Source organism: Falco rusticolus, chromosome 7, assembly GCF_015220075.1.
Source record: "Falco rusticolus isolate bFalRus1 chromosome 7, bFalRus1.pri, whole genome shotgun sequence".
NCBI lineage: Eukaryota > Metazoa > Chordata > Aves > Falconiformes > Falconidae > Falco > Falco rusticolus.
The window spans coordinates 72,830,306-72,843,642 of record NC_051193.1 but is presented as its reverse complement, the minus strand read 5'-3'; the positions used below and the strand labels follow the sequence as shown (position 1 = coordinate 72,843,642).

Genomic DNA, 13,337 nt, shown 5'->3' with positions numbered 1-13,337 from the left:
TGCTTTGTCCTGTACTCACGTGTTGCCTGGGGTGAGTGCAGGGCTGCTGCAGTTACAGCATCATGCAGTTCAATATGACTTTGTGAGCCTTGGTAGGTTTCTTCGGAGTAAATTAGCCTATTTTATGACTACTATTCTTAGATATGCATAAATCTGCACTACTCACATATTAATTTTGCTGCACATTTATGCCAATAGTCAGATCTGCATAATGACTGACATAAACTCTACCCCTCTTTAACTTTGCAAAGTCACCAAAACAAACATAGGGCAGCCTGGCTTCTGCCCTGTCTCCTGCTTCACTGAGCAGAATGGGAGCTGAGACCTGACCAGCTGCACCTCTGCCCACTCACCTGCAGAGACAGACTTGTACCAGTGATAGGTAAAATTGAAGATAATGTTTTATAAAGACAGCTGAAAGCTTCATATGGCTCACAGCATCCTTACTATTGGGGTGATATGCAGAACAGAAGCAAGGTGGAATTTCAGAGCATGGGAGCAGTTTGAGTAGATGAAATTCAGAGCAAAGGAGGACGAGCTACCTGCTCCGTCTCGGACTGTAACAAAATATATTGAAATGTAAATGTAATAGAGACAGATTTATAGAAAGCTCAAGAGAAATTTCAATCTGCTGATAAAAAATGTGTTTGTTTTTGTAAGGTCAATCAATTGACCTTCCTCTGTTTTCAGAATTACACTGTGATATACCAAATTTGCTGGAGAACAGAGGTTACTAACACTAACCCTTGAAACATTCCCGTCTGTGAAATACTAGTGAAAGCAATGTTCAGGATAGAGTTTGCAGCCACCAGAGGGTGATGTGACCCAGAAGGTTTGGTCAGTATTGAGTGCTTTTTTCTGTATCCAAGTGTATTTGTGTTGTTGAAGGCACAAAACATTAACTGTTGCTTGATTGGTCTCTTGTACCTTTTCTTCTGCAAATTTTTTGACTTGTGCTTCACATTTCTCAAGGGAGAGAATTCAATGTGGCTGCCCATGTGGGAAGAATGATGGATATTCATATATATTTGGAATCTGAAGCTTGTAAATGCGTACCTGGAAATCTGTTCGCCCACGGGTGAAAGGCTGAATTTCACAGGACAGAGGCTGAGCAGGAGGTGATGCTTGCTCTGCAGCTCACAGTCCCATATACAGCTCATTAAGACCTTCACTTTAAACACTACTTTTGAGCTGTCAAAACCTGAGAGCAGGTGATGGCAGCATCACCTGAGTTTTCCAGGATGTTACAGTGATAAAAAGGAATGGATACGGGAAAAATATTACTCCTGAAATTACCTGTTTTGGTGATCTTTCCCTGGCTTGTGTCTTGTCTTTGTGTCTGGGTTCACAAGAAATCTCAAGTACTTTGGAAGCTCCTCTTCATCCTTGCCATGACTGGCAATAGAATTGCTGCTTTTCCTTCTGTTCCTTGATCAATATGCAGACTTGGCAGTAGCTTGTTTTACAGATGATCTGTGGAGTTTACTGACTACCTGCCATACAGGTCTTAAAGTCAGCTATAAATGACATGTGCGCTGATTTGTCCTATTGCCTATTGCAGCTCAGGAGACCTGGATGTGCGCTTGGGCTTTAGCCTGTGCATGGAAGAGCAGGACTTCCTGAAGAAGAGGAAGAAATATGTTGCTGCCGCACTGAAAAAGATTCTTCATTTGGAGGAGGATCTGAAAGAGCATGAGGCAAGTCAATACAGACCCTGGTAACAGCTCCTCTCCAAGGGATTGGGGCCTGGCTCACAAATTGAAACCACAAATAAAAACCCCATGTGGGTTAATCCTGCTGCTCTGGGGTGGGCCCGGCCACCTAAGGCAAGAACTGAGCAAGGGGAGCAGTAGCTCATTCGTGCAGCAGAGCAGGAAGGGCAGGATGATGCCTTTGCAGCCCCAAAGACTCCTTGACAGCTCCTCAGTTCAACCTGTTCCTGTCTATTCTTGAAACTGCTCGTGGGTCTCAGGAGGAAAATCTATAGTGGGCAGACATGGAATAGCTGGGGGATGCTGCCTGGGAAGTAGTGTGCCTTAGCTCAGTACCAGGGACAAAGCAGCAGTCATTGTATTTGTGAAGTATTTTGAGGGTAGGAAGCAAAATTTTCGTGCAGAGACCCGAGTCAAAACAGTTTAGGGGGTTTCTGCAGCAGGAAAGGCATGTTCTTGGGAAGACTGACTACTAGGATAAAAGCATCAAGCTGGAAAAGAAGAGTGAATCTTATAGCATCATCGAGTTGTATAGATGAAATAGCTGATCAAAAGTGTAGTCTCATCACGGTAGCTCATGCTCCTGCTTCCTAAGTTTTACGAAGCTTCCTGCTTCGTAAGTTTTGTAACCACTTACGCCTTGCTGGGTTGTTGAAAATAAGGAAAGTACAGACATACCAACAGCAAGAATCCTCTTTAGCTGACAATTAAAAGAAACAGTGCTCTGGATAGGGTACAGATTTTAAAAAATTGTATTTTGGATTTCAGAGCAGAGAATAATACTGGAAATAAACTTTTCAAGTAAGCTGGAAAGAACATTTTTACATAGCTGTCTAAGAGTTCTGGCACACAGTTTTCTGTGTTCTGGCACACAGAAAAGTGGTTGAGGTGGTAGGACCAAAGCTAGGTTTTTTTAAAAGGTCTAATTACTCTGGCTCTCCTATTCATGTATTTGACTTCATAATTGTGGAAAAAATCTGCTCTACATTGTTAACTGACTCACATTTGAACTGGAAAAAAAAATTATCATGAGAATTTGAATTCATAATGAAAAAGGTTAGAAAATGTAAGCCCCAAAGTGTAACTTTCTGAAATTATTCTGCTTTTTATTAAGATCAAATTTTTCTTCATCGAGTTTAGGGTAGAACAACATATGTTTGGGTTTGTGATTTTTTTAAAATTTCATTAAATGGAAGAAATATTTTCTTCAAGCTCTCTTCACCGACTTCAGAACAGCAGATCGCTTGATGATAGTGGAAGTTAATACCTGAAAGGTACAAATGGGTGTTTTCCGTAGAGCGCGTAAGCACACGCCCTGCTCAGGATGCTGAGAGAAGCAAAGGGTGTGCTGGACCAGGAGAGGGTGAGGAGAAGAATGGTCTGTCTCTGTAGTTGTGGAGGGCAGCCCGGTGGCTGGCCATGCCCGGACACGTGGTGACAACCGGCCTGAGGCCATGAGAGCTTCAGCCATCGGCAGCCCCATGGTCTGGCCTGTTGCAGGGAGCTGTGTGTTCTGGGGGAATGCTCCTTGTCACGGGCAGAATTGCCAAGCCCAGGCCTGCTCTGGCGTGGCACATCCCGTGTTTCCTGTGACAGCTTCTAATAATACACCTTGAGAAGAGTTCCAGGGTGATGAGGTTGATTTCCAATTATATATGAAGTAAACAGCCTCCTGCCCACCCGATGTGAGTGGGTAGGACGCAAGCCTTCCCTCTCCTGTCAGGCGGGTGGTGGCAACATTAGCCTGTTGCAGCAATCACACCCTTGTTGCCTGGAGCAACATCACAGCTCGTATCGGTGCTATAACCTGTTACCTCACTGTCTAATACATGGATGGCTTCTGCTTCTGCTTTACTGTGTTGGGCAGGTGCCGGTGGTGGCCATCACAACAACTGGTGGAGGGACGCGGTCGCTGACAGCAATGTATGGCAGCCTGCTGGGTCTCCAGAAACTCAATCTGCTCGATTGCATTTCCTACATTGGTGGTTTATCGGGTACCACATGGTGAGAATAACCTGAACAAGGTTCACTCTTTGTACTCTCTGCTCTGTACTGTTGACTATTTGTAAGCCCTATCGGCTCATGCGGCACTTAGTAAAACAAAAGCACGTCCATTTTCCCCACAGTCTCCTCCATGTCTATCTAGAGCAAAGAAACAAAACATACCGGTAAGGGACCAGTCGTCACATTTATCAGCTGCTTTTGTTACCACACAGGCGCAGTCTGTGCCTGATGTTTTCATGTAAATGTTCTATTCCCTTTTTATATTTTATCAATTGTACCTTAGACTGAATGCAGCGAGTTTGTCTTCAGACTGGAAATTGAAGAAAGATGGGAAGAAGAATTTATGCCTGCCATTTGCTGGTTGTTCTCACTTCTAATTTGGATTTAGAGTGCATCTCCCTCTGCCAAAAGATGTCTTTGGGGCTAGCGGAATTAATGCTGTCACAGACAGTCCCACAAATGATGCCAGGTTACTGACCTCGGAGAGACTACAGCTATGTCATATTTAAGATAACTTAAAAGTCTTTTATCAAGTGGGTTCCAGGTAGCTCTGCTCCTCTACACGTGGTTGGAAGTGGAGAGGGTTTACTGCACCGAATTGTGTGTCAGTCCTTTATATAAGTTCAAACCTTAATTGCAGGTTTGTCTTAAGTATTTACCAAAATCCTTTTAACTCCTCTGTATGTTGAAATCGGAGTGTACCTGTCCGCATTAGGATTTCAAGGACACAAGTAAGAATGGCTATGCTGGGACACATGCAAGACCCAAGCACTGCCCAGCTGGCTCGCTGGCAGGGGCTCTTGGCAAATACCTGGGAACAAATGTGGGACTAGAGTAAACCGGTAATGACTGCTTTCTAGAATACTCCCACCTTCCAAGAAATAAATTTTCTGAGGACTTGGGACTTCTTTGTATTTAATAGCCTTGGGTGGATAATTTTTCTTTCTTGTCTGCCTTGAGCTTCTCGGATCATTTTTGAGCCCATGTAAACTTTTATCATCAAAACCAGAAAAGCTTGGAGGTTTTGTTTTGCTCTTGAAATGAGGATATTTTAAGTGTGTTTCAATTTGTAGTTGTGAACCCCTCAGAATTAAGAAACGGGCAAAAAGGTTGCACGAACGTTCTCTGAAGCCAAACCACAGCTTTGCTCCTCTTTATTTTCTTCTAATGTTTCTTCAGGACAATGGCAAACTTATATGAAGATGTTAATTGGTCACAAAAATATCTGGAGGATGCAATCAAGGAAGCTCGCAAGCAAGTAACCAAATCCAAGATCTGCTGTTTTTCTTTGGATTGTCTGAAGTACTATTATAATGACCTGATGGAGAGGACTAAAGAAGGACATAACACTTCTTTCATAGACCTTTGGGGGCTTGTCATTGAATCCATGCTACATGATAAGGTATTACTCCTTTCCCCCCACGCTGAAACCGGGTGAACTTCTATAGCAATAAAGGGGAAGAAAGTAAATCCTGGGATGCCATTCAGTACTACTAACACAAACGCTTTAGGGGCTGATTAAATTCTGTATGTTCAGATGCATTATTAAAGCACTGCTCTTGATTTATAGTGAGGCTGACCTTGAACTGAAGGAACCATAGCATTGTAGTCAAAGGTGTTCATTTTTTTCAAAGAAAGAAAAATCCTGAGAAAAAAAATATTTTTAAATGCAAACTGATCACTGTGTACATTAAATATTCTACTTAGAAACAGTTTACTTCCTAGTATAAACCAAGAATATGCATTTATAAAGTGACTCATTTATAGACTGCAAACGGAAATGGTTCAAATAGTGGGAGAGACAATTTTCTAAGTATGTTGCTGAGTTTTAAGAAAGAGTGTTACAGATTTTGGTACTTTAAAAATAGTGTAGCTTAGGTAGTTTCCTTCTGGTTTATGTTTATACAAGGAAGTTTTCAATGTGGAATAGAATATGTTCTTGCATATGAATATACTTGCAAAGTATTTTAAAATATGATCAGTTCTGTTTGCTGAGATCCAGCATACCTTACCTTTCACTTAGCCACATGCTTCTTCCTGGGAATGTTTTTTTTTTCCTTAGTGAATCTACAGTCAACCTCTGCATATCTCAAAATCTGAGAATCCATATAGGGTGTAGCTGCTTCTTACGGGATACTTGCCAAGTCTGGAGTATCCCATGGGAGGTATTTCTGAACAATCCAGTGAGCTGAGAATGGGAAGGAGAACCTGGGTGAAGCTGATAATTCACATTATATTATTCCAAGTGCAAGTTGTTTTTCACCTCATTCCATTAACCATTTTTAATCAAAACCAGAAAGATGAGCATAGACTCTCGGACCAACGGCAGGCAGTGGATAATGGTCAGAACCCATTGCCCATCTATGTGGCCATCAACCTCAAGTCCAGCTATAGTGCTCAGGCATTCAGAGGTAATGGTTATGATTTAGATTTCTTAACAACTTTATAATGTAAGTAATCCAGACTAAGACTAAATGCATGTAATCAGCTTTAATAATCCAGTAGTCCTTTCATTCTAATCACACGCCGAAAAATACCCCCTTTTAAAATTTCAGGTAACAGTGACTAACACTTAAGAAGTCCAGACATCTTTAGTCTTTAGAATTTGAGTTCTCTACACTGCCAGAAGTGAAAGTACAGTTACATCACAGAAGATGCCAAACTCGCAATCTATCCTGGTCACAAAAACCTTGTGATGGAACTAATCCTTATGATGGTTCCACATGGTCTTATTTTGAAGAAATGAAGGGAAAACTTTTGAATTTTGGGGTCCAGTGGCAGGAAAATCACTGTTTCCTCTAGTATTAATTTTCACAGCATTTGTTGAATACAAGCAGCTGAGTACATGACACAAAGTGAATGCTAAACTCTCTCTGTCACTGATGCCCTAGAGGGAATGGGTTATACATAAGCAATACATACTTCTGCATAAGACTAACTGCAGGGAGCGCTTATGGTTTCATTCAGATCAGGGCTTTTCTGCTGGAGGTTGCTGTAATGCAGCCTGGGACCACCCTCCCGTGATGTGAAAGGACCTTTGTGGCATTGGTGCTGCAGGCAGTATAGATAAAACCATAGCTTGTGAATGGCATATTATGCACTAGCCAGTGTCTTTCCCAGGATTTGTTCCTGCTCTCTAGTACTCTTCTGTTTAGCAGTCGTTAACATGTTACTGCCTTTTCATGATCTGGCTGCTGGTGCTGAAGAGTGGCTGGAGTTCACTCCTTACGAAGTCGGTCTTCTGAAATACGGAGCGTCTATTCGCGCAGAACATTTTGGAAGTGAATTCTTTATGGGAAGGCTGGTGAAGAGGCTCTCAGAGACTCGCATCTGCTATATGCAAGGTGACTATTAGCTAGAGGGAAAGGTGGCCTGTTTGAGAGGCAGCTGGTGTGCATGAGCAAGTGGTTTGTGGAGGACAGAACTGGAAAGGCACCAGCAAACAGGTTGAGCAGGTGTGAGTTTGAATTAGCAAGGACATAATTAGGAAGTACGCCCATGAAGATATGCAGGCAGACAGAAAGGATGTATCCAAAGGGAAAGACCAGATATGTATTAATAAAAATTCTTACAAGACTATTCCATCAATCTGTTTCTATTCTCTCTTTCACGTTACAGGCATGTGGAGTAGTATATTTTCCATAGATGTGATGTATGTCTGGAATTTGGCTGCTGACTCAGAGGACTTCTGGTGTAGATGGACCAGGGACAGAGTAAAAGATATTGGTGAGATGTCCTTGTGTTTTTTTTACCACCGGTATATATTGCTTATATTCTGTGCAGAGGTCTAATGCCTAAAGAGATACTGCCCAAGTCAAGAGAAAGATGTGAGGAAAGCAAAGCAGAGGCATCAGTTAAGAAATTGTTCTGCCTGGTTTAGAAGTACTAAACTTCTTTGGCAAAGCTGTGCCTTTTTCTAAAGGACGTACAGACACAAAACCAGTCTACAGCTGACATGTAAAAATCATGTTGTGTTAAGAACCTGGCTTAAGGTTAAGTCAGGATATGGTCCTCCTTGGCTGCTAATACCATCAGTAGAGAAAACGGCTCTTGCAGAAGGCAGCTGTTTTCTCGGCTATGCTGCCGAGAAAGGTTGCTCTTGCTGGTAATTGCACAGAGAACCTGGAGTGACTGGCTTCCTAATTTATCTAATGCGTGCCGTCGGGTGATACTCACGTGCACTCTGAAGATGTCCTGTTCCAAGGCGACTGTTGTCCTGTATGTTTTGGGACGTGGCTCACCCCTCCACCACACGCTGCAGTAGAGGTGGCCATCGTTCAAGGAAGCCTGGAGAGGGAGGTGGTGCTTGCTGCCTGCAGGTGGCTGTCACGTAATTCACCACCTAAAGCTGTGTTTTATTTGGTAGCACAGACTTCAGGGGCTTAATATGTGATTTACCTTTGGGATGGGGGATGGCAACAACTGTGGTTATTAGTTACTCCGTTTTTTAAAATATTGACCATTTTAGAAAACTGTCCTAAATTCAGAATTTCTCTCCTTCTTGCAGAGGAAGAACCCTTTCTGTCCATGAATCCCTATGAGGTGGACACCTGTGTATTCACTCCCTCGAGTGCCCTCTCCTCTGCTCTGCGAGGTGTCTTAACAGGACGCCCAACCATTGCACAGTATCCCAATTTTATCAGAGGTTTCCAGATGCATAGCCAGTACCTGGAGAGTGAAGGATTTTCTACGTGGAAAGGCACAGTAACGCAGCATGTTTTTCAATAACGTTTTGACGAGAATTAAGTTTGGGAATTAATTTAGGACTTCCAACAAGGAGGAAGAGACAAGACTGACTTCCTCTGAAATTCCACTTCTCCGTTCCAGAGATGGAAGAAGTGGAAGACAGATTTGAACAGCATTTCATTATTTGGGGGTGTTGAGTGGTGAAATTGAATTTGTTTGTCTGGGGATCATGTTCCAGTGGACAGGGCGAGGAGCTCAGCCTAGGGGGGCCGCAGGGATCTCCCCTTCAGGGCCAAAGCTGCTTGAGGTATCCAGGAAGGAAGGAAAAAGCTGTAGTGTGTAACTTCTGTAAATCAGTGCTGCCAGTGAGTCAAAGGCAGGTAGACAGGGAAAACGGGGAACAAAATTTTCCATTCTTCCCTCTTTTTAACTTTCTGCAGAGGAGCAGTAAGGCTTGGGTTTTTATTTGTTGTAGTGAGAAATGTTTGTTTTTCAGATACAGTGATAGACTCCTTCCCAAATAAACTGATGGAAACAGCAGATGATGAGCTCTCCCTGGTTGATACTGGTTTTTTCATCAATACCAGTTACCCACCGCTTGTGAGATCGCAGAGAGAGGTGGACGTCATCCTGCACTTAAATTACAGTGGAGGGTCCCAGACACTGGTAAGAAAAGCCATGGTATCTGAGATCTTTTTCCTTCATGGTCTTTTGGTTTCTAGCACTCATCAGTTAAACCAACTAAGTTTTCAGTACTGAAATGGCAATTATATTATCTGATTTATTACTTAGATTATTAGGTGACTTATTTCTCAGTAACTGAGAAGGATATTAGAAGACAGTGATAGATATAGACTTTTTAAAATCAAGATCTTCTGCAGTGGATTCGAGAGTTTTTGAAGAGCTGACTGAGGAGCATTCTAGAGCTTTGATGCTGATTTTGTTTCTCCTTGAACTGAGCAAGTTACAGATGCAATGGAAAGTCCTAACAATATTTTAACAGATTAAATGGGAAAACCTATGTGTTTCTGGGCCTGTTTATCTCATATCAGTCTTAGGGGAAATATACTGGCTGATGCCAGACTTGATTAATAATGAAAAATAATATAATTAGTGTTGCGTATATAATTAGAATAATTTAAAATAGACTTCATAGTATTATGTAGCTGTTAAAGGGGTTTTTTATGAGGTCATAAGGTATGTTGATAAATGTATTAGTTCATAGGGAGTAATTATCAATCAATCACAAGCTATGCAGAGGACAAAGATTGGGAAAGTGGTAAATAAGAAGCTGAGACAATAACATAGAATAATTTGGACTGATATGTTCTTTCCCTATACTTGAAGTTTCTTTGCTTTCCCATTCTGAACCAGTTTCATTGGAATCATAAAATGAGTCCTGTTGCTTTTGGCTCCATTTGACCGCTCAAAGAAAGTGACTGTTTTTTTTCTTTTGCCCAAGGCAAAGCAAAAAATAAGATAAGCTGCAATGTCTGCTGTGGTTATGGCTGTTTCTGTCTGAAAGTCCCAGAGAGAGATTCAAGCCTTAGAATATACATGTTAGCTGCTGGAGTTTATGAAAATCCAGATTGCTGGATCTTTTTTGAGTTTTGATTCTTTGTATTAATTTTTTTTTATTCATTCATCCACCCAGCCTCTGGATCAGATTGCAAAGTACATCTCGGGGCAAGGAATTCCATTTCCCAAAATTGAGATAAGTGAAGAAGACAGGGAAAACTTGAAGGAGTGCTATGTGTTTGAAGATGCTGACAGTCCACAAGCTCCAATGGTGCTTTTTTTCCCCCTAGTAAATGACACCTTCAAGAAATATAAAGCTCCTGGTGAGTCATCCATGGCTAGCAACTCTAATAAAGTTACTTGCTGTGTGTGTCCTCTCCATTTCATATCTGATGTCTCACTGTCATCTCTGACCTTCTTCTAATGCTGGCATTACCAGTCTTATCACTGACAAAAATAATCGGTCAGTATCTCTGAACTGTGAGAACCCCAGAAGCTTTCCTAATACAGTTGAGATGAAAATAGGCATTTACTCCACAGGACGTACCAGAGAGAGATAGCGTGAAGGTAAGACTCCCAAAATCTGTACGGCATGGGCAGTAGGTCCTCAACAAAAGCTGTTTTACTCTGTAGACGTGGACTTGTTATGCACTGCTGCTTGCAAAGAAAGGTGGAGGCAAAACCATACAGAAGTTTTGGCGGTAGCCCACTCATCTGGGTTTTGTTCACATATTTAAAAGTAATCTCCCAGACTGAGGACTGAGTGGGCAGAGGTCTTTGTTTTTAATATGAACTATGTTCTCTGTCTGACTGCCCTCATTTCTCCTGAGCTTTCAGTGAGAGGGCTGTTGTTTCATTCAGTATGAGAGTGTCTTGTTTTCCTTTTCTTTGCACTTTACTAGTTTGGGTAACAAAGGCTTTATGTTGTCCAAGGAGTGGTCTACAGGCGCTGCTGCTGATAATCAGTGTTTTTATTCCCGGCTGTTTGGGCTTACAATCATTTTTGGACAGAGGCTTGATCCGGAGGCTGAGGAATACAGCGCTACTAGATGACTTTTGCATGCCTCTGGCAAATCATATATTTCCCTCCAAATCTCCCTTTTCTACCTATAATTACTTAAATGACTGATATGGGCCATGTACTGCAGTAAAACCTTATCGGTGCATGTCCTTGTGGTTTGTTCCTCAGGTGTGGAAAGGAGTCCTGAAGAGATGGCTGAAGGCAAAGTTGATGTCTCCAGCATCCTCTCCCCATTTACAACAAGGGAGGTGTGTTTCAGTGAAGAGAATTTTGACAAACTAGTGAAACTGACTGATTACAATGTCCTGAATAACGAGAAGTTGATTATTCAGGCCTTGCGCTGGGCAGTGGCACGGAGGAAGCAGTGGAATTGTTAGCCACTGCTCACTAGCTTCAGCCTTCCATCAGCCATCCAACAACCAACTGGTAGTTCTTGGGTTGTCTGTTATTTGTTGAGATCAAGATGTCTGATGCTTGCCAGTGATAATTGCAGTAGGAACCGCATCATCCTGAGGATGTGCTGGACTCCAATTCATCCTATGTCCGCAACCGTTCAGTTGAGCAGATTAGAATTTACCGGTGGTTTAATGCAATACAAACTTCAAAGCAGCAAATTTGTGTTTAGTTTTGTTACCTTGTTACTTTACCAATTTATATATGTATTCCATATGAATTAATATAGTGTTGTGTAAGATAATGAAATATGTAGCAAATTAAAATGTGAATCAAAGCAGTATTTATGGTTTGTTTGTTTTTTCTGCCTGGCAGAACACCAATCCCTTGAACCAGAATTTCTCTGGTAAATAGCTAATCTGCATCCGTTTGATTGTTTGTCGATTATGAGGTTTTTATTTAACTGGCTTCCTTTGCTGATGTTTGACAATAAGTTCCTTCAGTTAGTATCAGTGTTGCAAAAATGTGTAGTTTTCACTGTCAATAAACCCCCCTGAATTAGGTCACCTTTGTTTCAGGTGATCGAACGAGTCCTCTGAGCTGCTGTTCATAGAACCACCTCTACTCAGCCTAAGTCGTCATGTTGTCCAACTTTCCTTTATTGCTGCAGATTGTGCTGTCTCGCTCACCTCCACCTGCCTTGCCTGTTCCTGAAAGATGGCCTTGCGGTGTCTCCCAGGGTTTAATAAGATCAGAAGTGGCTGCTAGGTGTTTGCATAGAAGAGGGCAATGCAAGAGGGCCTTTTGAGATCCCTTACTTACAGACATGGTTTTTGTGACTGTTCAACACTTCCCTACAAGTTGTCTTCTGCAGGGATTGTCCTGACAGAGTGGTTCCTCCTCATCAAAAATCCTGGGTGTCCTCAGGGCTGAGGTGGCTGCCAAAGGCTCTGTTCTTGCAGCTCAGCGACAGGCAGGTCACAAGCTCAGTCTTTCACAATAGCAGCCTTGCACTGCACAGCTGTGATACATGAAAAGACTGGTCACAGCAGCACAGTGATCCAACACAAATGAATGGGATTATCTTCCTTTTGATAATAAAAGGATCCTACTATTGCAGTGAACTTCAGACTGAGTCACCAGGGCAGAATTGGTGTTGAGATCAGGAGAGTCTTGGTTATGCTCAGAAGTGACAGATTTGTTCATATGAAATGAAGTCCTAGGAAATGGATGGGAGAAGATGATTCTCTTCTATGGAAACAACAGCTGGTGGTGCATCTTAGAGCAATTTGGGTGGTGGAAGAGGAGGAGTGGGCCATGTTTTTCACCTGTGAGCTTGTTCATTGTTCGTGCAGGTGGAACACTTGAAAGGGCACAGTGTAGCCCTGCTTTCAGGTACAGCACTGCACGTTTAAATCTAGATTATTAGCCTTCCACGCGTGAGGCAGCTGTAATTGCAGTTCAGCTCCAGAATGCTAGAATATCAGCTTATGGAATCCCGCTGGGTGTTTTCCAGAGATGTCTTTGATTTTACTCCTGTGGTTTTTAAGACCTTTTTGCTGGAAATGAAACAGAGCAGGAGCGATGATGTTTCGGTCTTTTGGGGGGGGGGGGGTTGGTTTGTTTGTTGTTTGTTTTTTTTTTTTACAGGGGTAACATACTCAACAACAGGATGGAAAAAAGGTGCATGACACAGCCTGAACCTGATTAACCTTGCTTTTCTTCAGGGCTAATTAGTCCATCTTCTAACCATGAGTAATTACTGTACTGCATTGGTACAGTAAAGGGTGTGCTGCATCCCAAGTCAGCCTTGGGGTATCTGATGGTGTCCTGCCAGTTGATATGAAACCTGCCTTCCCCTCTCTGAGGAAATTCCTCCTACTCTCAAGATCATTGTTGCTCTTTCCTTCAGCTCCCCCAGTTTTTCAATATCCTCTTTTTGAAACAGTGTGTGTGCCAGTGGGGGGGGGGTATTTATTTCCAGGTCATTGATAAAAAAAACA

General features: G+C 42.3%; 1 protein-coding gene across 8 annotated transcripts in view; it reads left to right on the top strand.

Annotated features, from left to right (window-relative positions):
* The window catches only part of LOC119150727 (cytosolic phospholipase A2 epsilon-like), a 53,124-nt gene extending 41,447 nt beyond the window's left edge, over positions 1–11,677 (top strand). For all 8 annotated transcript variants that reach the window (XM_037393444.1, XM_037393443.1, XM_037393440.1 and 5 more), the window contains 10 exons: positions 1,562–1,697; positions 3,580–3,716; positions 4,896–5,118; positions 6,013–6,127; positions 6,923–7,060; positions 7,335–7,442; positions 8,224–8,415; positions 8,899–9,068; positions 10,057–10,243; positions 11,110–11,677. In XM_037393444.1, the coding sequence (XP_037249341.1) occupies positions 1,562–1,697; positions 3,580–3,716; positions 4,896–5,118; positions 6,013–6,127; positions 6,923–7,060; positions 7,335–7,442; positions 8,224–8,415; positions 8,899–9,068; positions 10,057–10,243; positions 11,110–11,318 (1,615 nt within the window). In that variant the 3' untranslated portion in view covers positions 11,319–11,677. The remainder of the gene's footprint in view (positions 1–1,561; positions 1,698–3,579; positions 3,717–4,895; positions 5,119–6,012; positions 6,128–6,922; positions 7,061–7,334; positions 7,443–8,223; positions 8,416–8,898; positions 9,069–10,056; positions 10,244–11,109) is intronic.
* The last annotated feature ends 1,660 nt before the right edge of the window (positions 11,678–13,337 follow it).